Here is a 26,218-nt window from a genome sequence, read left to right on the forward strand (position 1 = left end):
TGAGGGACTTACTTCATCTTGTAGGGAATACTTCAACATTTGAAATGTGTTCTGTAAGTCAGGAGAGTTGGGTTTTCATTAGTTTCCCTTTAAGAGATCAGTCAACAACGATTGAATAAGTCCACCAAAAGTAAATGAGACTGTGAACAAGTTTGTCCAAAGAAATGCACATTATTGCCATGCAGGGGATGACAAAATCTAAATATAAAGAACATGGATCAAAGGAAATACCACAAAGAAATCTTCTAACACTATTCACATGTTCATTGACTCGCTCCAGTTCTGTCCCATCAACCTGAGGTTGTGCATATATTTTAGAATTCAATTTACTTTGGTATCATGAATAATATATTTTTTGTATTTTAGGTTGTAATTGTAGTTAATTATAGTCTGCTGGCTCTGTGGTTGGCTTGAAAGTGGACTCACTGGTGACAGTTGCTGAGAGGAGATCACTGGACAAACTACTGTCCATCATGGATGATGACAGTCATCCTCTGAACACTGTCATCAGTGAGCAGAGAAGCAGATGTAGCATGAATGCTCATTCCCAGATGCAACACTAATAGACTCAAGGACTCATTCATTCCTTGGGCTATTAAATTGTACAATTCTGAGTTCGGGGGCAGGAGTGGAGTGAAAGTATCTGAATGTTCTGTTCTATGTTAGTCTTGTTCTTTCTCTTTATTTCTCTTTGTTCTTGTTCTTATTTTATTTTGATTTATTTTTTTTATGAACAATTGCTGTATTTGCTGTGGCTATTGGAAAAAACGATCAATAACATTTTACCTTGCCTTACCTTACAAAGATAGATTACATCGTCATTTCACTCCACTCCTGCCCCCAAATTAAGAGTTAAATCTAATAGCACGATGTTGCCTTATAAACTTACAATAGATGCATTGACAACTATTCAAATTCTAGTGGCTAAGTCTGTTATGATCCACTTCATATGCAGTATTGTTTAAATGGTAGCGTCAGTGCTCTTCCACAGCCATCATCTACCACGTGGCTCCCTCTTGTGTCCATATTTAGTAACAGTCTTTACCAGAAAGTGGGACATCAAAAATTGACCTTTCTTCACAAAGTCAAAACATTGTGACGTCATATACCTTTACTCGCGTTTTTTTCTTTTGGTCTTTTTGCCTTTATTTTTAAAAAGAAATAGTGGGTATATTGGTAGAAGGATGCCGGGGTTTTGGAACTGCCAGACAGGAGGTCTAGAGGAAGACCAAAGAGAAGGTTTATGGATGTAGTGAAAGAGGACATGAAGTGGGTTGGTGTGAGAGAGGGGGATCTGACCCCTGAAGGGCCAGCCGAAAGGAAAAGAATAACATAATAATAATAATAGTTGATAAGAACCTTAAGCACCTTAAACTGCAACAATTGTGAATTATGATTAAACCTTTTCTATTTCATATGCAATGTTTTCTAACGACATCTTGAGAAAATAAATCCATCTAAATAAAGTCAGCATCTGTTATTTACATTTTACGTCCACCAGCTGGCACGTACGTGTGACGTCACACACGCCCCGCCTCCTTCTTCCTCTGCAGTTCCTGGTGACACTTTGGACCGAACCATTATTTGCTAGATTCGGTAGCGTTGACTGAGCTTAAACAAACGTATCACAAGTCTAATCTAGGGTTATGAAGATAAAAACAGCGTTATTTTTATGTGATTCACTGTTTACTTGGTATAATTAGGTTTGAAACCCATTATTGAACTATCGAGTGAACGACGATATCACCCCCTTCCTTCTGTTAAGATGGTCTGCTCTGAGAGGCTGCCATTACGCATCGATACTGCAGCTGCGGGAGTTTCTACATAAAGTTCAACGATTTTAAATGCAAAAAAGACGCCAAACCACTTGATTTCACACTCCTACACTAAGAAGAAAGGACCAGGATCGGGTTTGGAGTAGGTGGCACCCGAGAAGAACCGGAGAACCCACCCCCCCGTCGGTCGCCGTCAACCATCAGCCCACCGTCGGTGGAGATGATCCGGCTGCAGGCCACAGCGACCAGAGCCCGCATGGATGTCCTGTAGCCGCCAGTGTTGTTCCAGAGGCCCGCCCGGGAGTTCTGCAGCATTTTGGGTGCGACGTAGAATCACACGACGAAGCCATGAACAACCACCCGCCGCCCAGAAGGGCTGCGAACGTCGGCTCCATTCTGCTGACCCCCCAGGAGAACGAGTGTCTGTTCGGCTACCTGGGCAGGAAGTGCTCTGTAAGTTTGTTTACCTCCTGAGAATGGAACCACAATATGTAAACATTCATAAACCAACAGTCACCCTTTTCCTGTCGCAGATGAATAGACACTTTAAAAGGGTCTAGAATGGTTAAGCCTGAGGTGGTCTGCTCCAAAAACACAAGCCAGATAGATCTTTGTTTAAATAGCCCATAATATAAGTATTGCTTGGATTTACCATGGTTGATGTGGTCTTGTTTTGGAGACTAAAATGATGATTCATTTACTTGACACAACAGATGGGAAGAGTGACAAATAATAACATGACCCTTTTCTCAACTGGTATTTCATAAAGAATGTTACAATGTACAATTGTTGTTCATTCTGACCTGGATGAATAAGCGTGTACCCTTAAAGTAAACTTTGGATCTTTTATATACAGTATATTGAACAATAAAGTAAAGGCCTCAATAACTACTGCAGTATCAAAGCTCCTGAGTCACTATAACGGTAAATGTAAGTAAGTAAGTAATTTTTATTTGAATAGAGCTTTTCCAGACCAGGGTCACAAAGCACTTACCATCAGTAGATTCTGAACCACAGACCTCAGAGCCCGAGCTGGGGTGTAAGGCTGGATCAGATCATTGATGTAAGGAGGAGCCTGACCATGGATAGCTCTGAAAGTAAGAACCAGAATTTTAAAGTTGATCCTGAAAGAAACTGGAAGCCAGTGAAGAGATTTAAGGATCGGAGAAATGTGAGTTCTTCTACTTGAGCGAATGAACAGTTACATTAACACACATGGATTTAAGAACCTCGAAAAAATGTCAGAGGATTCATAACATATTATTTAAATCTCTCCGTGACAGGAATGCAAATGTAATTTGTATATTACCAAAAAAGAAAATATCAATATGAGTACTTAAAATGAAGTAGTGTGTGTTTTTTTTTTTTTTTGTACAGTACAGCTTATTTTTATGCAATTGAAGCACCCTCTGCTTTATTTAACGAAGAATCCTCTTGATGTAATCATCGGTCAGTATTATTATCAGTCTCCTCCTTACATCAGTGATCTGATCCAGCCTTACACCCCAGCTCGGGCTCTGAGGTCTGTGGATCAGAATCTACTGATGGTTCCTCGCACACGGTTCAGGACCAGAGGAGAGAAATTCTTCCAGGCTGTTGCTCCTAAGCTTTGGAACGATCTTCCTCTCTCTTTGCACTTGATGGAGTCTACTGACTCCTTTAAGAAACATCTTAAGACGTTTTTATTTGTTCAGGCTTTTCCTTGACTTTCTGGAACTCCTGTTGTGTTTTCAGTTTTATCTTGATCTTTAAAGTAAATACTTTATTGAATATTGTTTTGATTGTTTAAGCGCTTTGTGACCCTGCTCTGGAAAAGCGCTATACAAATAAAAATGACTTACTTACTTACTATTAAAGGTTTTTGGTAACCAACCACGTAAACAAATGTGTAAAACATGGCAAATGAGATTCAATATTATAATATTACATTTTGAAAAAAATGTGTAAATGTCTTCCAAACCAGACCTTGCTGCAACATACAGGTTGCAGTGTTGCTATCATGTTTCTCACTAATGGTGAAAGAAAAACAAGTTTGACTTCTGTAAATGCATTAATTAAACTGTGTATTGACATTCGGTAGAGTAATAACTGATAAAGCAACTGTAATAAGTTGTCTCTTGAGTCACTGTCTTGTTTTTCAGTGTTTCTCAACACAAACCTTGTTTGATTGGAAGCATAATGTTTAATAATAGGGGTGCGCCTGCATGTCTTTTTTATAAATGCTGACTTTTGGTATTGTGGTTAAAGAAACTTAAGTTGACCTAGACCAGTCTACACCCACTGTAAAAGTGGTGAAGTTTCTGCAATTGAGTATATTACTTTCATTATCATTTATTTATCTTTCAGTAGCCTGTAGCACTCTTTAGAATAATGCATCCAAGTTCTGGTTCATCAAAGGTTAAGGTCATCTGCCTGGAGACCATGTTGACATCTGAAAGACCACGTCAAAGTCTTTTATTGACTTCAATGTCAGTACAAGAAAATGTAACATTGATAAACTGTTCTCGAGGTTACTGGTTTGCTGAAGTGATTGGTGTTGACCTAGCCTGGTTTCATGTTAAAAAAAAGTTTCCCCCCGCTCATCGTAAAACACAGAAGGAAACCGGCTCATTGGCATTTCCTTTTGCTCCATGTTGGATGAATTTTTGAAACTCTGGCAGAGGATTTGCTGTGAAACCTAGGCAGAAACTGCAAATCAGACAAGCGTGTGAGCACTGTTTGCTTAGGACAGCAGCTCCACATCCTGTCCTCCTCGCGAAGGTCGACCGCTGAAGAGAGACACCGTTTGTGAGATTCAAAAGTTTAGTGTCAGCTCTTTAAATTCACCTCAGGTTACTGATGGAAAGAGTGTTCTAGCGTTTCCCCTTTCCAGTAAATGCTCCGCGATTCATTTTAGTTATATTCCAAAATGTATTGACATTTATGAACAACTTTTTGAACATGTTGATATTGGCTTACCTGTTTGTCTAGTCTTCATCTTCATGCCTAATCTTTCTTAATCGACTACACCGAGAAAAATGCTGCATCTTGAAATTTTCATATTGGAACATGCTCTGTTTTTCAGCTTGAAAATGATTAGAATTAGATTAAATACTTATTCACTCTTGTGAGAATCATTGTATTTTAATTATGTCCTGGTTGTCGCATTTAAAAGGTTTCATCACATTTTACAGGGGTTGTTTCAATTCAGTCATTATTTAGCAGAGGGCTGCTTTTCCCATTTGATCCGTCATCTGTGAGTCCTAGATGGAAATTAAGTTAGCCAAACAAAGCTCTGATGGGTATAAATGGCGCAACATTTACAGGAACTCATGGCTGGATTTTTCCATAATAGAAGAAAAGTAGGATGGCAATAAAAGTCAGTTGTCTGGGTGGAGCATGAAGGGGGTAATTTTTTTTTTTTTTTTTTTTTTAAGAATCCCTTATTAGTCCCGCGAGGGGAAATTCAACCATTCACACATACTGATGGGAGTAGGCATGCACACTTGCGCCAAGCTCACCATCAGGAGCAATCAGGGTGAAGTGTCTTGCTCAGGGACACAACGACACAAGCTTGTCTGGAGCTGGGATTGAACCTGCAACCTTTTGGACTGCAGGCAACCACTCTACCATCTGAGCTATGTCGCCCCTAATAATGTAATATGAATTACAGTAAAACTTGATTTTGTTTCTGCTATGTTTATTGTTTTATGTGGTCTTTCATTATTGAAAGCCTCATACAACTCATTTTGAATGGAAGTGCAAGTTTTACTATTAATCGGTATCAGTCCAGCCATTGGGCAGGAGAAAATGAAGAAGTTCGTTTGCACTCCAACTTTTTTGACTGAATTTCTCATACAGAAACCGTATTGGTCTAATCCTGGAAGCTACTATAAGAGGGGATGGAAAAATAGTGCTCCTCCAGATCTGCATTCTATTTGTTAAATTCAAGTTTAACAGAAATACTTTGATGGTATGTTTTCAGAGCCTGTGTTCAGCAGTGGTTCAGGTGTATGGGGCCGACCGGAGCTGCAGCTGGTTGAAGAAGTGCTGTGGAGTCGCCTGTTTGGTCAAAGACAACCCACAGAGGTCATACTTCATCAGAGTCTTTGACATCAAGGTAAGGGACTCCTTCGCACTACATGCATGACATGGCTTTTACATGGTGCTTAAGGCAGTGTTTCTGTTGTCGTTTTAGGAAGGGAAAACCATGTTTGAACAGGAACTGTACCACAACTTTGCTATCAGCTGCTCCAGGTCCTACTTTATGACCTTTGCTGGAGATGTGAGTATAAAGAAAGTGTGCCTGCTTTGAGTTGTAAAAATGGCTGTGCGATTGCAAACAGTTTTGGTAATGTTACACTTCCTCTGAAGGTCTCATGCATAAAGCATATATAAATAAGACATTTTATTACTTATATTAAATCATGTTTAATAGAAGTTTAGCCTCCACCACTTAAAATACCTTATTTATCTTGCAATAAGTTCTAATACATGATTATAAACCGTTTTAACATCTTAAAGTAATTTAAATGCGTTGTTATGTCTTCTGATTCTGTTTGTAATGCATAATTATTTTGTGTGCCATTTTATTGTGTGCTTTTCCTATGCCATCTTTATTCCTAAGTTGTGTTAACAACACTGGCAGAAGAAAAGTTTCTTATTCTACCAACGAACACAAGAGCTTCATAGAAAGTGTTAAGAGTTTTTACAGTCAACCAAGTAAGTTCTTGGGATCTTGCAGGCAAAGCTAAAAGAGCAAGGCTTTTTGCTCCAACTGCTTGAGAAATGAGCGCACTAAAGCAAGCCAGGATCCATTCAACACTTTCAAATGGTCACAGAAAAATTTCATGACTATGCTTTAGAACTAACACATTGTGTCACAAAATCGGTTTGTGTTTTAAATAACCCCAAGTTGTTTCTGGCTCTACTGCTGCTACAACACTGTAAAAGTGTGAAGCCTCTCCAACCTGAACCCAACACCCACATCAGCATGTGCATTTGTTTTGTCGGTTCATTTATTACTTCCAGAAAGTTTCTAAATGTACTATGGGTACCTCAGCCACATTGGCAGTCCAAGCATGTTGCCTTGGCAAAGTCGTGTAGCGTAAGTAATGACTGTCTTCAAAATCATCATAGAAAATGCAAAAGATAAATTATGTAATTAGCTGCTTTTTAAAAACATGATTGATTATTCTGCAACAGCTCAGACATATACATTAATTAACTAGTATAGTTGTCATATTTTAAAGGGCAACTAATAAGTATATTGAAGTGTCTCCTAAATTGATCTTGGACCTCTGTTTTAACCATTAGTATGTGTATGTTTGTACAAAAGTCTCTTAATAAAGAGATTGTTATGTATCTATTTATTAAAGGAGATATTTAAATTACAAAATGTGCTTTAACCCCGCCCACTCTGCTGCGATTGGTCAAGCCTTTAGGTTTTTATAGCACATCGTCATCAATCCAGCAAGTCTCCACCTCCTAGAAAAGTGTATAGAGAAAGACCAGCATGTTCTTCGCTGCTGCAGGAGGAGCGAAGCCCATTATAACGTAATGGGTCCGTTCTTGTAACCGTTTGTTCCACGCGTTTTCACTCGGGGGAGAACTTAGTAAAGTAATACATTTATAATGGAGCATCGTCATCATGAAGGACTTACTGCACCTTTGCGACAAAGTTAAAGTTTCACATTAGTTGCCCTTTAATGGTCTGAAGTGAACTAACCCATATTATTCTGAAATGTCTTAGAAAATAAATCACATTCTCCATACCAAAAGTCAGACTTTCTAATATTTATGAGGATGTGCATTTCATCCCCCACGCTACATTATCAACAAAAGTTTAAATTGCTCAACAAGTGATCGATTTATTTAGCAGTGTTTTAGCAAATACCAACCAGTCTTGCGTTCTTCAGGCTTTTAACTCAATCCTTCTTAATTTATCTACAGGCTAGTCAAATTGGTCTGAACTTTGCCAGTGAGGAGGAATCCAAAAGATTTAGAGTTGCAATAAATGACCTACTGAACAGACGACAACGCAAAACTGGTAAGTATCTGCCTTTATTTAGACTGCTTAATTTTTTACCTCTGGAAAAGTCATAACATCATCTTCTAACACTATTCACATGTTCATTGACTCGCTCCAGTTCGGTCCCATCAACCTTAGGTTGTGCATATATTTTAGAATTTAATTTACTTTGGTATCATGAATAATATATTTTTTGTATTATAGTTGTAGTTAATTATAGTCTGCTGGCTCTGTGGAATGAAGCTGGACTCACTGGTGACAATTGCTGAGAGGAGATCACTGGACAAACTACTGTCCATCATGGATGATGACAGTGATCCTCTGAACACTGTCATCAGTGAGCAGAGAAGCAGATGGAGCACGAATGCTCCTTCCCAGATGCAACACTAATAGACTCACGGACTCATTCATTCCTCGTGCTATTAGGATTGTATAGTTCTGTCTCCCGGGGCAGAGTGAAAGTACTTGAAATTGTATTCTATGTTAATCTTTGTATCCTTTTTCATTTGTTTAATTTTCTTTGCGTTATTTCCTTTGATCTATGTCCTTTAGTCTTGCACTTTTTCATCCCTTGCACTTTGTTCTTTTGTTTTCACTTTGTTCTTGTTTTTATGAAACTTGCTGTACCTTCTATTGTCTGCTGTGAACTGGAAACCCAATTTCCCAAAGGAGATCTCGAGAGATTATCAAGTCCATACATCTAATTTGGTGTAGTTGACAAATGCAACTTGAATCCAGTTTATATTTTTTTTTATTCAAAGCATTTATGTTATAAACTTGATAGACACGCAACGATTTGACTCATTTTCTACCACCGCTCCTTTCTCTCAGCTCCTGCTTGAAGTGTTCCCTCATTGAAACGCATTGCACGTGGTTTAGACACAAGTGATAGCCTTGAAGCTTCCGCTATAAACACGCTTAGAATCCAGACTTATGCACGTTTTTTCTAAACAATTCTTTAGGTCGAGGCTTCAATACAATATGTTACAGACTAGCACCATTTTGGATCTTTTTAAGTATGTCTTTCTGGACATGGATGAAGACGACGACAACAACTGAACCTGTTGCTATGTTAAAATTGACTTAAAGTTCTGACTATAAGTAAAAGGAAACTGATTACTCTGAAAAGGCAGGCTTGGCTTGGAAGTGTTTTCCCTAATGAGTTGGTGCAAGAAACATCTTAGTTTTGCTTACTTACAAATGTGAGTATCCATAATGTTGATAAGAAAATACTCTATATTATTAAACTATGTGATGCTCCAGTAGAAGAAGCAAAGTCCACCCTTTTACCTTTAGCATTATTTCAAATGACAAATAATAGATGGATGGATGGAAAACAGTCGGCAGTTAAACTTAGGATAATGTTGAAGGCAACAAAACAATCAGATCAATTATAACAGTAAAATGATTCAACTATCAATATGTAATTTTCAATTATTTGTGAGACTAGTGTCCATCAATGTTTGCTGCCAACTTCTAGCGTCTATGACTTGGCTTGTTCTTGTGTGGGCAAGTTCAACACAAAGCATCTTTTGCTAGCATGTGGAGCATATCTGCATATAAAGCAGCTGCTCTCCACATGGAACTTTATTTCTGTCCATGTTCCCGTTGAATCTTTGGACGAGGACTGAGGTCTGTATGGGATAGTTTCTTTACTGCGACTTTATACTTGTTTTTTTTTTCCTCTGCTGTTGAAGTAGTCTGTAGTAAACCAGCAGAGCTCCTCTGGCTTCTATCCAGCTCTCCTCAGCGTGTCGACCTTTTGATCTGAACCTCTCAAACTGTGATGATTGCTGAGTTCAAACGCTCTCGGTGGAGTGGTGCCAGGTTTTTATGATGTATACAACTGAGGCTGCTTCTCTTCTGCTTGTGTCAAATACGTCCTAGACTGTCTCTCAATCTCTGCCTCCAGCTAAGAAACATGAAGAAGCATGTTTCTCTTGCAACTTTCATAACCATACTAACTCTAACAGAAACATGTACACTCAATAATCCTCCTGCCTTCACTCAAAACCTTTCACTATATCCGAGTTTCAAACTTCATTTTAAAACCTCCATAGGTGAATTTTGAAGTTAAAATTGTTTAAACTTTTCTTTTGCAGACAAAAGAGGTGATCCTAAAAATGGTATGTTGGATATTGTTACTGAACTTTTTGGTCATAAAAAAAATACAATATATTTTAAACTATATCATTTTTAAACTTTTACATACTCCTAGTATATTATTGAGTAAATTTGCCTTTTTTATCTAATCTAATGCATAGCCCCTTTACTGTTGAATTATTACTTGTTATTATTACATGTGGTGTTGTAATCGACATTCATCACCTACTATAGTAGGATCTTTCTATGCTGTGATTCTACTCCCTCACATCCAACAAAGGATATCACATGCTTCTTCTAGCCCGTTCTCTGGTAACATTCTTCTGTGCTATTCAGCTTCAACTTTATATTTTATAATAATGTCACAAAAACAATACTTTAAAAACTGAAATGTTTCTCATTAAACATTATGTTCATTTAATTAACGTTTACTGCAGTCATCCTGAATTATGTTAACATTGTCAGACTCGTATGTGGTGAGCATTTTTTTTTTTAGTTGTGGCATTTACTGACGCGTGAACGACTCTGAAACACCGACACTGAATTGAGGTAGGAGAGCAGGTTAATCTTGTCAGCAGGAAGCCATCTGTGCCATATGTAGCCCACATGGATTCTGTGGGTGAGTAGTGGGTTCTAATCTGTAATCCTTGCTGTACTTGCAACTGAGTTAAAAACATCAACACAAACTGTGATTAAAAAATGTCATATTCATACAAAAATGTCCATCAGTTAAAATTCAGTGGAGAGAATAGAAAGCCAACCACATTGGCATTTATTGTTTATCAAAGTTCTTGCTAACTGCGAACACGCATTGACAGCTTGCTGAGCCAATGAAACTCATAACAACCAAGAAAGCGTCCCATAAGTTTATTTGTAGCTGACAGTGATTCATATCAAAGTCAGACCAGTAAACTGGCCTTTCATGGCCCCCAACATTGTCATCCAAGTTGTACATATACTTACAAACAAAATTAAAACACACAGGTCAAAGAACCAGCAGAGGTGCTGGAAAAATATGCAAGAAAATACAGTACAAATACATACAAGTACCTAACTGAAGGTAAATTTCTCTATTATTAAATCTTTATGTACAGTATATATACACTAATACAAAAATATATATATAAACTTCACATGCATATGTATTAAGAATAAGAATTTGTTTGTAATTCTTTACAGTCTTCAAAATGTCCATGCATTTTTAAATGTAACTAATCCCTTGAAGAGCGTAGGATTACTGAGCAGCTTTACCACAAACTCCTTTTTCCTGAACAAGTTAAAAGTTAATTAAAAAAGCTCACCTTTTTTAAATCACAGGTTCTGCTCGTAACAATTTGTTTAATTTTGTAATTCAAATTCTTAAATTGTTGGCCTCATAGTTACCGTAAACATGTGTAGAATAATTAAAACTCCTCTTTGCTTTGCCTTTGGAGATATTTAATCTGACGCAGCATGTGGTCCAGTTGATCCATGTTAATCGACATCTGATGATTCAGTCTGAAATCTTCAAATTGAGGTTTGCTCTTTTTGCCTTTTCGTGTGAGCACATTTGGTTACTAGTTTGTGTTGTCATTCAATATTTGTTTCTTGTATGTCAGAGCTGCTTTTTATAACCGACCACTACCGGAACAATCTCTGTTAACGTCTCAAAGATGGCAGACTTGAGCCGAACCCATCAGTTGGTCATAGACATCAAGTGGTCATGGGGAGACTAGGGGTTGGGCTTGGATTAGCATTGGATAAGTGGTTTTGCTAGATGTGGCTGTGAGTTGCTGAGATTGACTTTAGGTACTTGAAGTAAATAAAACCTTCATATTTATGGAAGAAAATATTTGTTGTCCCTTATTCATTTCTATATATCAAAAATATTCAAAAGACTAAGGATAAAAGAAACTTGTATTGTGTCTCCTGCTTAACTTTGTCCGACACATTTAAAACGTGTAAACTAGAACATAATACTCTCCATTTTCTTGATTTAGTAGGCAAACTATTTTCTTTGTTTTCTTTGATGGATTACTAGTGTTTTGCAGTATCTTGCTACTGCCTCTTGTAGCATTTTCATTTACTCCCTGGATGTTGTTCATCAGTGGGATTTAAAAAGAGCCTCTAGAAAAGGTTCTTTGAGTTGTTTCTTGTGAGAAAATACAGCCGTGAATGTTTTCCCTCTCACTTTTAATTGACTTTTTTTTCATTTTAAATTTGTATTGATAAGTTCAGAGAAGCGGCCGCCTCTATCATTCTGGTCAATGGCAACTTTTACCCCATTTTTTTACCTTCCACAGACCAGGGTCACAATGTGCTTAAACAACAAGACTCAATTAAAAATGCATAAGAGTTTAGAAACTTTAAAAGGCCAAGAGAACACATGGACAGACATTGATGCCACTCTCTGTGTCCAGGTCCAGCTCTGCCCATGGCCACTGTGGACATCAAGAACCCAGAGATCAACAATGTGCGCTTCCACAACTCTCACAGCCACCAGCAGCCGTACCACATCAACAACATGCTGAGTCACGGAGGACTGAGCCGCAAGGACAAGAAGACCAAAAGTAAGAAGAAGAAACTGACAAAGGCTGACATTGGAACGCCCAGCAACTTCCAGTGAGTCCCATTCTCTTTCACAGCCCATTTTGTTTAAATTTAGGAAAGGTTTGTTCTAATAAAACTATGTTAAGGATTGTTTTTTACGCCTGCATTTACACTTGCAAAAATAAAAATAACCTTAAAGTTTTAGTTCAAAAATGTAAACTTTGCTTATCTTTTACTCACTAAGGGTTAGGATTATTTTCAGAGTAATCTGTTTTTTTTTTGAGTTGTAAACAAAAATGTATATCCATTTGAATGAAGTAACTGAGTGTCCGGAATCAAACTTCCTCTAAAAAGGCACCTAAAAACATCCATATGCCTCCATACTGCTCATATGTAACCTCCATTCATGGTCAAAATGTTACTTTTCTTCAGTTCATTTGTCTTATCTTGTATTCTTCAACCATGTCTGCATGTTTAGTAATGATGTACAACATAAACTTATAGGGACATGTTACACGTGTAGAGTCTGATTACATGTGTGTGGGTGCGTGCGCGTGCGTGTGCGTGCGTGTGCGTGTGCGTGTGCGTGTGTGTGTGTGTTGATGGTGTGTATATTCCCTTACGACATATCTTTTCTGCCCGGTATAGGCACATTGGTCACGTGGGCTGGGACCCAAACACAGGCTTTGATGTGAGTACCCCTTTCCCACACTCAAATTCTTACACTCACTCACGCACACAGAAGAAGAGAAACAATAGTGACCTGTGTAGCAACTGCATGACGACATCCCACAAAGGGCATTTGTTGCTTCTACATGCATCAATGAATGAAAAATTGTCTGTTGGTTTATATATTACAGCCTTGTATGTATACATGTACGGCATTATTGCTAAACTACATACAAATGTTTGAACGAAATGTGAGAAATCTGATGTAAAAAGTGAAGATCATCATTTAAAGAATGCGGTTGTACAACCAGTCATGACTGTTCAAAATTAGACCAATCATTACTGAGAATATGAAAAATGAAAAAAATATAAAATCATCTTGTACAAATGATTTAATAAGGAACACATTTAAGTAAGTTTGTATCCCAAATTGTTCTAGTGATTTATTTCTTAGCGAACGTCTTGAAGAAGTTCCAACAATCGGTCAGCAGGGGTCCATCTTGTACCGTCAGTTGGCTTCTCAGAGGTTCAATATCTGTTCTATTCCACACTAACTTGTTGGCATGTTACAATACCGTGGAAGTCGGATCTAAAGTTTGGAAATGGTCTCGTTGCAGCTGAACAACCTGGACCCTGAACTGAAGAACCTATTTGATATGTGTGGCATCTCAGAAGCTCAGCTGAAGGACAGGGAGACTTCTAAGGTCATTTACGACTTCATTGAGAAGAAAGGAGGTGTGGAGGCTGTGAAGAACGAGCTAAGGAGGCAAGGTGAGGTGAAGTGGTGTCCATGTTGATGTGTTGAGCGTGGAGAATGCAAAGAGAAATGTCCAAATCTTCAGTCAGTCAGTTTGGATGAAGAGCAATTAGGTCTTGTTGATTAGTTCGAGCTCTAGAATTCAGGCAGCTCATTTGAATGTTGGGCTGAAGCTCTGTCCCAGACTTCTTGTGTACCTCTTGAAGAATTACTGTCAACTGATTCCACTGATTATATTTTCTTATTTGAGTAGATCACTATTAATGATTACGAATGATCTTTATAACCTTTAATGGCTGAGATGTTCATTTGTTATTTGTCGTCTCCTGTAGCTCCTCCTCCTCCCCCATCTCGTGGGGGTCCTCCACCGCCTCCACCTCCACACAGCTCCGCTCCTCCTCCCCCTCCACCACCCTCCAGAGGAGGCCGTGGGGCACCTCCTCCACCTCCTCCTTCACGAGCTCCAGCCTCGGCTCCTCCTCCTCCGCCACCTTCCAGGCCTGGAACTTTGGGTGCTCCACCCCCACCGCCTCCTCCCACCAGAGGAGGCCATCAGCCACCTCCTCCTCCGCATCACCACCACCACCATCATCAGCCTCCTCCTCCTCCACCTCCTTTATCTCTGCACTCTACATCCTCGCCTCAAGCTCCACCCCCTCCACCCCCACCCTTGGCCCACCAGTCTCCGGTGAACGGCGGAACCAGCTCAGCACTTGCTCCACCTCCACCGCCTCCACCGCCTCCACCTGTACCGCCACCTCCTCCAGAGATGGACGATGTTGGAGATTCCACGTCTTCACCAAATCCTGGGGGGAAGTCTGCGCTGCTGGAGCAGATCAGAGGGGGAACCCAGCTCAAGAAGGTGGAGCAGAACAACAAAGAACCCGCCTCCAGCACTGGGAGAGACGCCCTGCTGGACCAGATCCGACAAGGAATTCAGTTAAAGACGGTAAGTCTCATGAGGAATGTTGTTAATGTTCATTTACTGTGAAGGATTATTTAAAGGGCAACTAACGTGTTGATTTAAGTGTCTCTTTAATTGCTCTTGGACCTCTATTGTACTCATCAGTATGTGTCTGTCTGTACAAAACTCTCTTTGAAAACACTTGGTTCTTCTGTAGATTAAATCTTGTTTACCATAACCACACCCACTCTGCTGGGATTGGTCAAATTATCGAGGCTTGTCATGCAGCATCATTAATCCCGGAAGTCTCCACCTCCTATGGAATCGTTTTTTATAAACAAAGCGTGAAGTGATTAGAGCTGAACTGAGGAGTAAAAACCCTTATTCACTCATTATAGACTTTACTCTTGTAACCTCTTGTTCGTTAAGATTTCAGACGTGGGATAACTTTATCAAATAATAACTTCAAAACATCATACTGAGGGACTTGATGACTATCTTGCAGGTGGATAATCCTGAGTCTGGTCCTCCGACTCCAGCTCCAACCGCAGGCATCGTGGGCGCTCTGATGGAAGTGATGCAGAAGAGGAGCAAAGCCATCCATTCCTCAGGTCAGTCACCTGAATCATGTGACCACCTCAGAGGGAAACGTCTAGACGTCTCGTTTAAATGTGTTGTTCTCCTCTCAGTCTGCAGCTGATGGAGGTTTTGAAGTTGCGTTTAAAAATGTGGATGTAAATGAGGACATGAAGAAGGATAAGTGTGACTAGATAGGAAATGACCAAGGAAGTCAGCTTATGCTCTAAAACTGAAATGTTGATCTTCATAAAGGTCAATGTCTCCAGTATTTTTGATTGAGGTGGTTAAAGAGTGTAAATCCTGTCATTTGATCTACTTGTGAAACGTATGAATCTCTCATCAGTTGAAACTGTGATATCTTTTGACAGATGACGAGGATGATGATGAGGAAGAAGAGGACTTTGAGGACGATGACGAGTGGGAGGACTAGTTACAATATCTCTGAACCACAGTTACTCACACATAACATACACTATAAGAACACTGACTGAAACTCTTCAACTCCTTCATACAAAGTGACTAAAACAACCATGTAAATGTCATGATTAGCTGTCTATTCATTTTCTCCCTCTTCGTTCAGAGGAAAATACCTCGCCCGTTACATTTTAGAGTTTGTCTTCAAGTTCCAGATCCTTAACTTCTCCTTACTAGTCCTGTCGTGAGCACTTATCATGGCGTCGCCGAGCCTTAGGACTCTAAGGGTTAGATAGGAAGAATAATTAGCTGATGCAAACTCATGATGCTTGTTACTTCCCAAGAATATTTTTGTCTTTATCCGAGCTTCATCCGCTGTCTGAGAGTTTAACCGAGAGACACGTGCGACCAAACGGGCAGGATCCTCTTTGTGTTGGATGGCAGTCGGATTCAATGTGAGATAACACTATTTTCTTACTGTTCTTCTTTTCGTATCTTGGGAATTCTTAATACATCGTAGTTTAGCTGCGTTTTTGTTTTTCATCATCGTTGACCAAAACGCACGAGGCTCATAGCCTCCTGTGGTTTTCTCTTTTTTTTATTGTAATTAAAGCAGTATATTTGCACACATTAGCTCTTGTTTGTGTGTTTTGTTTGTATATTTGCAGACAAATTTTATTTCATTTCAGACCTGTTACATTTTACAGACATTTAAAAAAAAGAGTGCGATAGTAAACATTTACGACTGACAACTTCCTCTAGCTTTATATGGTGGAGAAGCACGACAGCTGAGACACTCGATGGGACTTGTGTTCTTCCATCTACTTTGTTGTTTTTGTTGTCTTCTGTTACCTAGCATTAGCAGTGCTCGGGTCATTAACACAGCATCACACAAGCAAAGGATGAAACAAACCATCATTTTATGCAATGCAACGCTAAATGCCTCCTAATGGAGCGAGTAAAAAGCTAACGATAATAAACCAAATGTGGCATTTGCAAGCAGCTTGTGGTCACGACGATGCCCGTCGTCGTCCGTCTGAAGGTTTCATTGCTTGTTTTAACCATCAGTCGAAGCTGCACCAGAAAACTGAGATTCTGACTTGAGACCTGTGAAATGGTTGGGAGGTTGAGAAGTGTTGAGAATACTAAATTGTATACTTAAATAAATGTTATTTACTGAAATATTCGACTTGTCTCTCGTTGCCTTTTCATTTTATGCTTTTACTGTGTTTTGAAATTATGTGTGACAATACTAGTAGTCGGTTCAGTATTGCAATCAAGTCAGGACCCAATATGAAGGCATAAGGACCGTCCTTATTCTGGCACTTCATTCTATTATTTGAACTATTTAAAGCAGCTTTGAATTATGATTGCCTCTAAGAACTCTGGCCGTCACATGATTGAGTGTTTTTTTTCCTCATGAAAGGTAAGCAAAACTAGGAGAACAATGAGGGTTGTGGCCAGATTTCCCTCGATGTTAAAAGGGATGACTTCATGGTTGAATTCCAGAGACGTCTCTCATCACTGTAGGCGGAGCATTTGATCTGCTTCTAAAGCCGTTTAACACTGAAATGGCATTCTGTAAAGTCACGAGGGGTCAGTGGCCAGCAGTGGCCTCCAGGTCCACTCCTCTTCTCACTTCGGGGGATCTGTATTTACTCAGCAGCTGTTTCAATGAACTGGAGAGACTTTGATGAGATTTCTTTAAACGACTTGTCGACAGACAGACGGTTGTGAACCTTCTAAAAATAGCTTAAATTAAACCACAACAGAGTTATCATGGGTGTAATGTTACATGTTCGAGGGCTATACTTGCTCCTCTAGTCTTGGAATAACTCTATTTGTTCAGAGCTATGAAGTCTGGACCACCTGTCAATCATTGAGTTGCACAGAGCATGGTGATCGCTGAGGGAACGGCCTGTCCTTTCCAAATATGGTCGTCTGTCTTGGCTCAGCATCTCACCATCTCCTCTTTTCTTCTGTTTCTCAGTGGTTTGTTTCTCAAATCTCAAACCTGCTAGACTCACTTCAATGCTCGCTTGTTTTTCCAGATCCTACATAAGTAAGTAATTTTGATTTATATAGCGTTTTTCCAGACCAGGGTCACAAAGCACTTAAAACCATAATAAACTGCAAAAAAAAGAATTACGGAGTGAACAAAAAAAATCTTTATTGCTAACAATATTTACAGTGACGTCAAATGTGTCTTAAAACAATAGGACAACTGGTAAAGTGATTTAAGTGTGGTGGCTTAATACATGAAAATGAATGTGTTCAGTCCAGATCAGCGTCCAGGTTTAAGTCTGCGTCGAGTCCACCTGCAACAAAAAGTCAGATTTATGGCTTCATTCTCAATCTTTGCTTCAAATATATCGTTATCAATCCATTTATGACAGCAGTGTTTAAACATCACTGGCGCCAGAAAGTTGTTGCTTTCACTTTGGGCAGGTTTGTCAGATTTTGCACATGTTACATCAGAATAAAAATCTATCATTTACTGTTCAGTTTCTTTAACGATCGTCCCAGAATGTTTTGATGCGTTTTCATGGATATTTCAGGAGGGAAGCATTTTTGATCGTCCAATTGTAACACGACAAATGTTGCCAAAAACAAGCCTGAAGCTACATCATAATACAGAATATATGGACAAATAAACACCCATTTGGAAACATAGACTACAATTTCTATGTTTAAGGTAACTCTTTCCACACTATTAAAGTGTCGATTGACTTGTTAAGAAGTTGTACAAATGTGCAAAGGGAAAGATTTGACACCAGGCCTGCATTTCAATAGCCCACACATTTCTATTCCAGACCCCCAGCCCACTTGTGACCCTGTGACGTCATAGTAAAGGTCTCGGGGTGAGTGAGTGAGGAAAACTCAAACTCTTTATTGATACATTCTGATTTCCTCTCCTTGTTTTGCTTTGTGCATAAAGGCCTAGCATCTGTATTACATTTTGTGAAGACCCCCGAAACAGTATTGTTTTTGGCTAACCTTTTTAACATCTGCAATGAGAAAGATCACAAGAAAAGGGGCGTTTACGTGTGAAGGTTTCAGTAAAAATGTGTTTCATGGCTCCAATGAAAAAACTGTTTGCTCTCTAGCCAGAGCCACACTTGGCATGTGCATTTGTTCACTAAACAGGATGAAAAAACGCCTCTGTTTCTATGAATCTGCATGAAGATTTTGCTTGACATCCTCCAAAGACTGATTACTTCTGGAGTGAGAATCCTCTCGCTGCCGTCCCTCCCCCGAGCAGCCCCCCGTCTCTCTTATCAGCCAGACTATTTATATCCGAACAGAGTAGCAGTAATTCATGGTTGAGTGATGGATTCTGTTGTCTGGTGACAGCCGGAACTTACTGACTGGGAGGCCTCTAATGGCTTTTTTTTGGCAAAAATGATGTTGCTCAAGAGGAACATTTTTCTCCAGCCCGCGACAGGCTCTGAGGAAGTCTTACCCTTTTGAGGGAGCTGATGCTGCTTCCACGAATGGCCGCCATGAGGTCGTCTCGGCTCGACCCCTGCGGCGGGCGCGAGGGCTCGCCTCGTCTCTTCTGCGGCGACGGTCTCAAGGAGTTCTTCAGCTCTTTGAGGATGTCGACGCTTTCCTTTGCGTTGGCGCCGTTCTTGAGCTTTTTTGATTTGGGTTTCCTCTGGTTGGATTGACCTCTGGTGCTGTTAAGGCTCTCGTGCTGTTTTACTGTCTCGCCGATCTTCCTGGAGGGTGCGTCGGACGGGTTTTTGTTGTCAAGTGTGTTCGAAGCCTGCGGCAGCTTTTTCGACGGCTTCTTTTCCGTTTCCGCACCATGTCCCGACGTCACCGAATTAGTTTGTTCCTTCTTCTTCTGGAGCCTCTGCTGACGCTGCTGGTCCTGGTTCCGTGTCAGGATGCTAGTGGCCGTCATCCTGGGCCCCGGGAGGTCAAACTGGTATCCCAGCTTGAGCAGAGTCGTGTTCTCTCTGAGCAGCCGGACCATCTCCATCTCCACCTGCCCGCCACAGATGTGCCTCTGGTTGTGGAAGCGCAGCTCCACCAGAGTCCGGTTGTGCTGGAGGGACGCCAGGAGAGCAAGAACTCCCTGACCGGTTAGGAAGTTGGACTCGATGTTCAGAGTTCTTACGGAACTGTTCTGGCAAAGCATTTTGGAAACGGCGAAGGCCACGCGGTCGTCGGCGTGCGTGTTCGCCAGACTGAAGACATGGACGTGAGTATTTGAGCCGAGGGCCTCGGCGAAGCGGAGCAGAGTCTCCTGAGACACGTCCTCGATGTTGTTCAGGTTGACTTCGCTCATACACGGATCGTTGTTAAGAATCTGCTCCAGAGCATCCTCGATGATTATGGGGTTCCCACTCGCTCTGTCTGGGGTCACATTCACAGTTTTCTCGCTATTAGTCTTGGCTGTGACTTTCTTGAAGAGGTCTTCATTATTCTTTCGTTGGTCTTTCTTTTCGTCCTCCTTTGTGTTCTTTTTACTGGCCACACTAGCCAACTTCTTCCCCTTCTGCAGGACCTTCTTCCTGTCCTCTGTGCTCTTGATCTGGTCCGGAGACTTGTCTGCACCGCTGATGTTTTCCTTCTCGCCCTGGCGCTTGCTCTTATCAGGCTGCTCCTCCTGCAGATGGAAACGGAGTGTAAAATTAGGTCGTAGCCTGACATTTTTCAAAATAACAAGCCCTTCGTAACTTCAGCGCCATTAATTAAAAATGGTATTTCTAACTTGCTCTATATATTTGGACCATGTAAAGACAGCTTTTCCTTCTTGTGTGAAGACAGACATGAATCTTAGTTAGCAGTAAAAATAGATGACAGATTTAGCAGTTAAGGTTGCGTTTTACTAAATATAGCAAACTGTAATTAACTAGATTGAAACGGAAATTAAATGTGATATATTTTGGCACACAAGTTCTTTCCAGTTATCTTCTGCTCTTGAAATAGAACATTTAATTATTGAGAATGAAACTAAAAATAATTACTGAACTGTTTTACATCAATGTACCACATTCAGACGTGAGCTAGGATTGATCTAGAGGAAGAGACACACTAGAGGTTCATAGAAGAGTGGTGATGATGTGAAGAGGTCATAAGGGAGGACGAAAAACATCGGTCCAGGTCCTGGATACTGAGCCAACCATGAGGGGAAATGATCACACTATTAAAGTGTCGATTGACTTGTTAAATAGTTGTAAAAATGTGCTGATGGGTAGGGAACAATTGACATGAGGTCTGCATTTTAATAGCCGCCACAATGATGATCAATAATATTTCTGCAAATATCTGCAAATACTTCTGAATTTTTGACAAAAGGTTTCTGTTTAAATTATTGTTTTGCTGCCTCTCAAAGCAAAACTACAAGTATAATATAACAATAAGGCACAGGGGCCATTCTCAAACTATTTCTACAAACATTTTTATTATTGTAATTATCGCCAGAACCACAGAACATAAAGTCATCGTGTGTGAAATGAGAAATCTAATTGTAGAAGCATACAAACCAGAAATTACCTAGTTCCTAAATGCTGGCTCCTTCTGCTGTTGCTATTTTGTGTTTGTCAAACCACCATTTTCGTGAATATTTAGAAAATTGTACTAAGATTGCTCTCGGTATTGTGTATATGTTTGTGTGTTCCAAAGTTAAAAGTTAGCCATGTTAGCCATGTCACTCAGATATAAAAGAGTTTATAACAGCTTATTCACGTATTCATTTACTGTATATTGTTGCAACAGTTGGTCCCAAACACATTTGGAAGAAATTTGATTGCTGTGGAAGAAATCTCACCTTCAACTTGGCTTCCAACAGTTGTTGATTGTTTTCTTCCCAATACTTGTGCAGAGCTTCCCTGTCAAACTTTCCTGTTTGGATTTTTGCTGTCTGGTCTTTCTGTCGAAGGCCAATGGGCACCTTGTCATCCGGGTCCATTTCTGCGAGCTCTCTTTCCAGTTCTTGAAGCTCCTCGGTGGACAATGTGGCAAGGAGTGCTTCTTCGTCCACTTCCTCGTATTTCTTCAGCTCCTTCTGATAACCGAAGGTGCTCATGGTTCCTTCTGGTTTCTGAGGTTCACGCTTGAATGTTTACCGTTTACGTCTGTGATCAAAGGAGCTCTATGTTCTCGTGAGCCGATGCTCCCGTATCTTCTCCTCCATCAGGCCAGGGATGCTGTTCATGTCTGGTGAGTGGGTCACTCGGAGTTAGTCCTTGTACAACAACTTGGTCCAGCTGCCAGATGGAACAAAGGGGCGGGACGTCTTTTTTTAGGGTGTTGTCTGGAGGGTGTGCGATGAGCTGGGATTACTAAAGAATGTGAGACCGCTGAGTGCCCGGCGCTAAAAGCTCATCAGCATCTTGAAGAAAATAGACAACAAACTCCAAGGGGAAACATCAGAGACAAAGTTCCTCTTATTACATAATGTCATGTCACACCCTGACACTTTTGGAACCCTTTGGCAAGACTTGCTTCCTTCAGAGGGTGGAACAGTATCACTTACGGGCAGACAGGGTTTTAAAATACTTCTATAAAACTAAAGAACCTGTTTTTTTCTACTGTCTAATTATAATAGAAGAGTCAATTGTTTTCAGGAAAGTTCACAATGTTCTGTATTAAGAAATTAAGTGTTTATTCCACCTTCTAAATGATAATGTACTTCATACAGACTATTGCAGCCATTTGCAGCTCAGTACCACACAGTAATGGTAGAGAGATCTCCCCGAATACTTGGGCATGGATTAGGTCTGATTCCAGCAGTTTTGATGTAAGAGAGCTTATTTTCAAGGTCAAATCTGGAAATGTCTGGAAAATCGTGTGTGTGTGTGTGTGTGTGTGTGTGTGTGTGTGTGTGTGTGTGTGTGTGTGTGTGTGTGTGTGTGTGTGTGTGTGTGTGTGTGTGTGTGTGTGTGTGTGTGTGTGTGTGTGTGTGTGTGTGTGTGTGTGTGTGTGTGTGTGTGTGTGTGTGTGTAAGGGTTGTACTTCTTTGTGTGCTGTGCCGACTGGCGTCCTGTCCAGGGTGTCCGCTGCCTCTCGACCGTAGAATCTGGGATAGGCTCCCATAAAGCGGTATTACTCTAAGCCCATGAGTGTTGGTGAGGGTTTCAAGTTGAATAAAAACAATTTGGTGTGTTGTTATAGGTGTGGTAAATGTTATTTAAAAGGTTGTAATTTCAACCCCCTCTCTTCAGAATATTCCCCAATCTATACTGAAACTCCAAAGCCAAGCAGCATCGCTGCACAAACTTTTCCTCCAAGTGAAAGGAATTTGGAACAACATGGTGCTGAACCACAGTGTTTAAACTGTGACATGCTTTTGTTTTACTGCCATGTTTTGTTCTGTGTTTAAAAAACTTTTTTCACTTATTTCAGGGCTTCATTACAGGATTTGTAGAAAATCTGAAATCGGTCAAATGATTCCTCATCCTCCCACAGTCTCCTGTCTGTAGCCTAACAAAGCGTCTGCTGCTACTGAAATCACAGCAGCTGTTTTAGACCGGCAAACAAAATAATAAACAATTCAATGAAAAATATCCCGCGAAGCACCAAAGGTGGTCTAACATGTGTGATTTTAATGGATACAGCAGAGGCTGCCGTCGCAGGTAAACAAGTGCTGTGCGTTTCATCAGGCGTTCATAGCACAGACGACTCTTGATGGTCATACATGTTGTCGGAGATGGCATCTATTTCTGTACCCTCATGTTCAACACTGACATGTACAACGTTTGTTGTCCGGTCGCTATGACAACTATCAGCTGGCATCCTTCTGCGAAGGTCTCTAACGAGCTGCTTGCTGAGTTGTATCATGTTGCACATGTAAATGAAGAGAGAGTGACATAACCCCCTTCTCATCCTTAATCTCCAGATGATTTGAACTTTGCTTTGGATTACTTCTGATTATTATCCAGAGTCTCAGTGGAAACAAGCTCAGAAGAAAGGAGCACTGTGATCATCACTCCCCACCGGCTAATCCAAGTTTATCTCTTCCTTCTGACAAATAACACGCGGCGTCCAGGGGAAGACAAGGACACATGCAGCGCCAACGCAAAATCTTGCCAATCAGTTCATCATAAGAGATCAAACTGATCGGGACACTGTTGTGTAAATTCATATGAAAGAATATTATTTATTTCCATTTCATGAAGACCTAAAAAAGTTGGGGAAAAATGTATTTCACCCTTGTGTTGTCTCAGGGTCAAGGTGACCCAGTTGCCCAAAATGTTTTTGTTGTATCCTATCCTCTTAAGGTGAACAAAATGAAACAGAGATAATACTTGGATCAAAAGAATCCGTTGATAAAAATAAATGTAGATGTAAACAGATATCTTTCTTTCTTATACGTTAATATTTTCTTTTTTGTTATGAATGTTTTTTTAATACAAACATTATGATTGCATGATGCATATCACCATGTAATGCCCTTTTAATAATAATATAGGGAATCGTTTACACATGTACAGCTTCAATAAATAACTCATGGATCAGTATTGTGTTTTCAAATAGAACTCTTCTCATCCATTGCAGGGTAGCAAAGATGAAAAATGACACGTAAGTAAGTAAGTCATTTTTATTTGTATAGCGCTTTTCCAGACCAGGGTCACAAAGCGCTTAAACAATCAAAACAATAATCAATAAAGTATATATTTTAAAGGTCAAGATAAAACTGATAACACAACAGGAGTTCCAGAAAATCAAGGAAAAGCCTGAACAAATAAAAACGTCTTAAGATGTTTCTTAAAGGAGTCAGTAGACTCCATCAAGCGCAAAGAGAGAGGAAGATCGTTCCAAAGCTTAGGAGCAACAGCCTGGAAGGATTTTTCTCCTCTGGTCCTGAACCGTGTGCGAGGAACCATAAGTAGATTCTGATCCACAGACCTCAGAGCCCGAGCTGGGGTGTAAGGCTGGATCAGATCAGTGATGTAAGGAGGAGCCTGACCATGAATAGATCTGAAAGTAAGAACCAACATTTTAAAGATGATCCTGAAAGAAACTGGAAGCCAGTGAAGAGTTTTAAGGATCGGAGAAATGTGAGTTCTTCTACTAGAGCGGGTCAGAATTCTCGCTGCAGAGTTCTGAATCAACTGCAGGCGAGACAGCTCCTTCTTGTTAAGACATGAAAATAAACTGTTGCAATAGTCCAGACGAGAAGACACAAACGCATGGATGAATAACTATAGTTAAGGTCATGTTAAGAACATGCTGACTGTCTTTCATTGAGTTCACAAAGCATCAGTGTTCACAGGTGACAACTTGAAAGAGGGTTTCTGCTCCAGAGATAAACTTTGTTCTTGTGTAACAGGAAAATAAGTTTATGACATGCAATAGTCCTCATCTTGTCCATGCAAAGCAAGTGTCATTGTCACATGATCAGTGCAGTAAAATGTAGCTGTGCTCTGCAGTGGAGTGTGAGAAACGTGCCTGAATACAAAAATAATCATGACTCGTGACTAGAGCCATTGTCTGAAGTCCATCAGTAGAGAAGAATAAGCGGTGGAGTGAACAGTGGTGAGCAGTGGAGCGTGATGAGCTGTCTGGCAATATCTGTGATTATTCACTTAGACACGTATTTTGCACGCAGCAATGTCACAACATTCCTGACCTGCTTGTAGTTCCATGTTCAAGAGTGAAGAAAGAAAAGTCAGGAACCTTCATGATGAATGTTTGATAGGGCTCAGGTACAGTGAAAAAGCAACATGTTGGTGTTTGATCTAACAATCACAGTTTTCAGTTTAACGCCCCTGCAGCCCTGGCATACTGGGATTAAGCCAAAGAAAATCTATTCAGTTTATTCCAATACAACAAAAGTAAACTCTTGTCTTCACTCAACAAGATAGACAAGAGCTTTTACATCCACGACACCTTGCAAACACGAAAAAAAAATCAGTATTTAAGTATTGCACCGTAGTTATGCATTATCTCTCATCACCTGTATAGTCCTGGGCACGAAAAATGGAATATTAACAAAACTGTCTTTGACCGGAGGTGTTAGTCTGAATGCAGTCTTGATCGACCTTGTTTTACTCCTACTAGAAATCTCTATATAATTGCTGACTGAAATATCTAATCCTTCTGAAGGATCTATCTTGAACACTGGCAGCTTAACCTAACCAGGGGTCATCATATATTTTTTGGACTTGCTGGTACCTGTGGAAAGATCCATAATGGACATATTAGACGGGTTAAAGCAAGGTGTATTTACCTATGTAGACATACATAGGTAAATATGTACCTATGTATGTCTATATACATAGAGTCATACATAGAGTCAGACCAGTTTGCGCCCAAGCTTCAACTTCCTGGCTGATGTCTTGAGATGTTGCTTCAGTATTTACACAAAATGTTATTTTCTCATGATGCATCTATTTTGTGAAGGGCACCAGTCCCTCCTGCAGCAAAACAACATGATGCTGCCACCCCCGTATTTCACAGTTGGGATGGTGTTCTCAGGCTTGCAAGCTTCCCCCCTTTTCTTCCAAACGTAACGATGGTCA

The 26,218-nt window shown here is 40.2% G+C and overlaps 2 protein-coding genes across 4 annotated transcripts; one reads left to right on the forward strand and one right to left on the reverse strand.

The window, feature by feature from the left end:
- Positions 1-1,774: 1,774 nt before the first annotated feature.
- On the forward strand, positions 1,775-16,922 carry wasla (WASP like actin nucleation promoting factor a). Of its 3 annotated transcripts, none has more exons than XM_087797000.1 (11): positions 1,775-2,228; positions 5,740-5,874; positions 5,953-6,039; positions 7,707-7,803; positions 9,888-9,911; positions 12,288-12,489; positions 13,066-13,108; positions 13,704-13,857; positions 14,176-14,810; positions 15,268-15,358; positions 15,695-16,922. In XM_087797000.1, exons 1-11 carry the CDS (start codon positions 2,124-2,126, stop codon positions 15,754-15,756), a joined length of 1,635 nt encoding a protein of 544 aa, XP_087653126.1. In that variant the 5' UTR covers positions 1,775-2,123; the 3' UTR covers positions 15,757-16,922. The 3 variants fall into 3 exon arrangements, with proteins under 3 accessions (XP_087653126.1, XP_087653128.1, XP_087653127.1); XM_087797001.1 differs by having other exon boundaries at positions 1,776-2,228; positions 14,176-14,792; positions 15,253-15,358; XM_087797002.1 differs by lacking the exon at positions 9,888-9,911.
- A 1,013-nt stretch (positions 16,923-17,935) lies between these two features.
- On the reverse strand, positions 17,936-21,867 carry lmod2a (leiomodin 2 (cardiac) a). Its single transcript, XM_087797409.1, has 3 exons — positions 21,523-21,867; positions 19,204-20,358; positions 17,936-18,058 (listed from the first exon to the last, which is right to left on the reverse strand). The coding sequence occupies exons 1-3, from the start codon at positions 21,778-21,780 to the stop codon at positions 18,038-18,040; spliced, it is 1,434 nt and encodes a 477-aa protein (XP_087653535.1). The 5' UTR covers positions 21,781-21,867; the 3' UTR covers positions 17,936-18,037.
- Between the last annotated feature and the right edge of the window lie 4,351 nt (positions 21,868-26,218).

Source organism: Callionymus lyra, chromosome 8 (assembly GCF_982586985.1).
Source record: "Callionymus lyra chromosome 8, fCalLyr1.hap1.1, whole genome shotgun sequence".
Taxonomy (NCBI): Eukaryota; Metazoa; Chordata; class Actinopteri; order Syngnathiformes; family Callionymidae; genus Callionymus; species Callionymus lyra.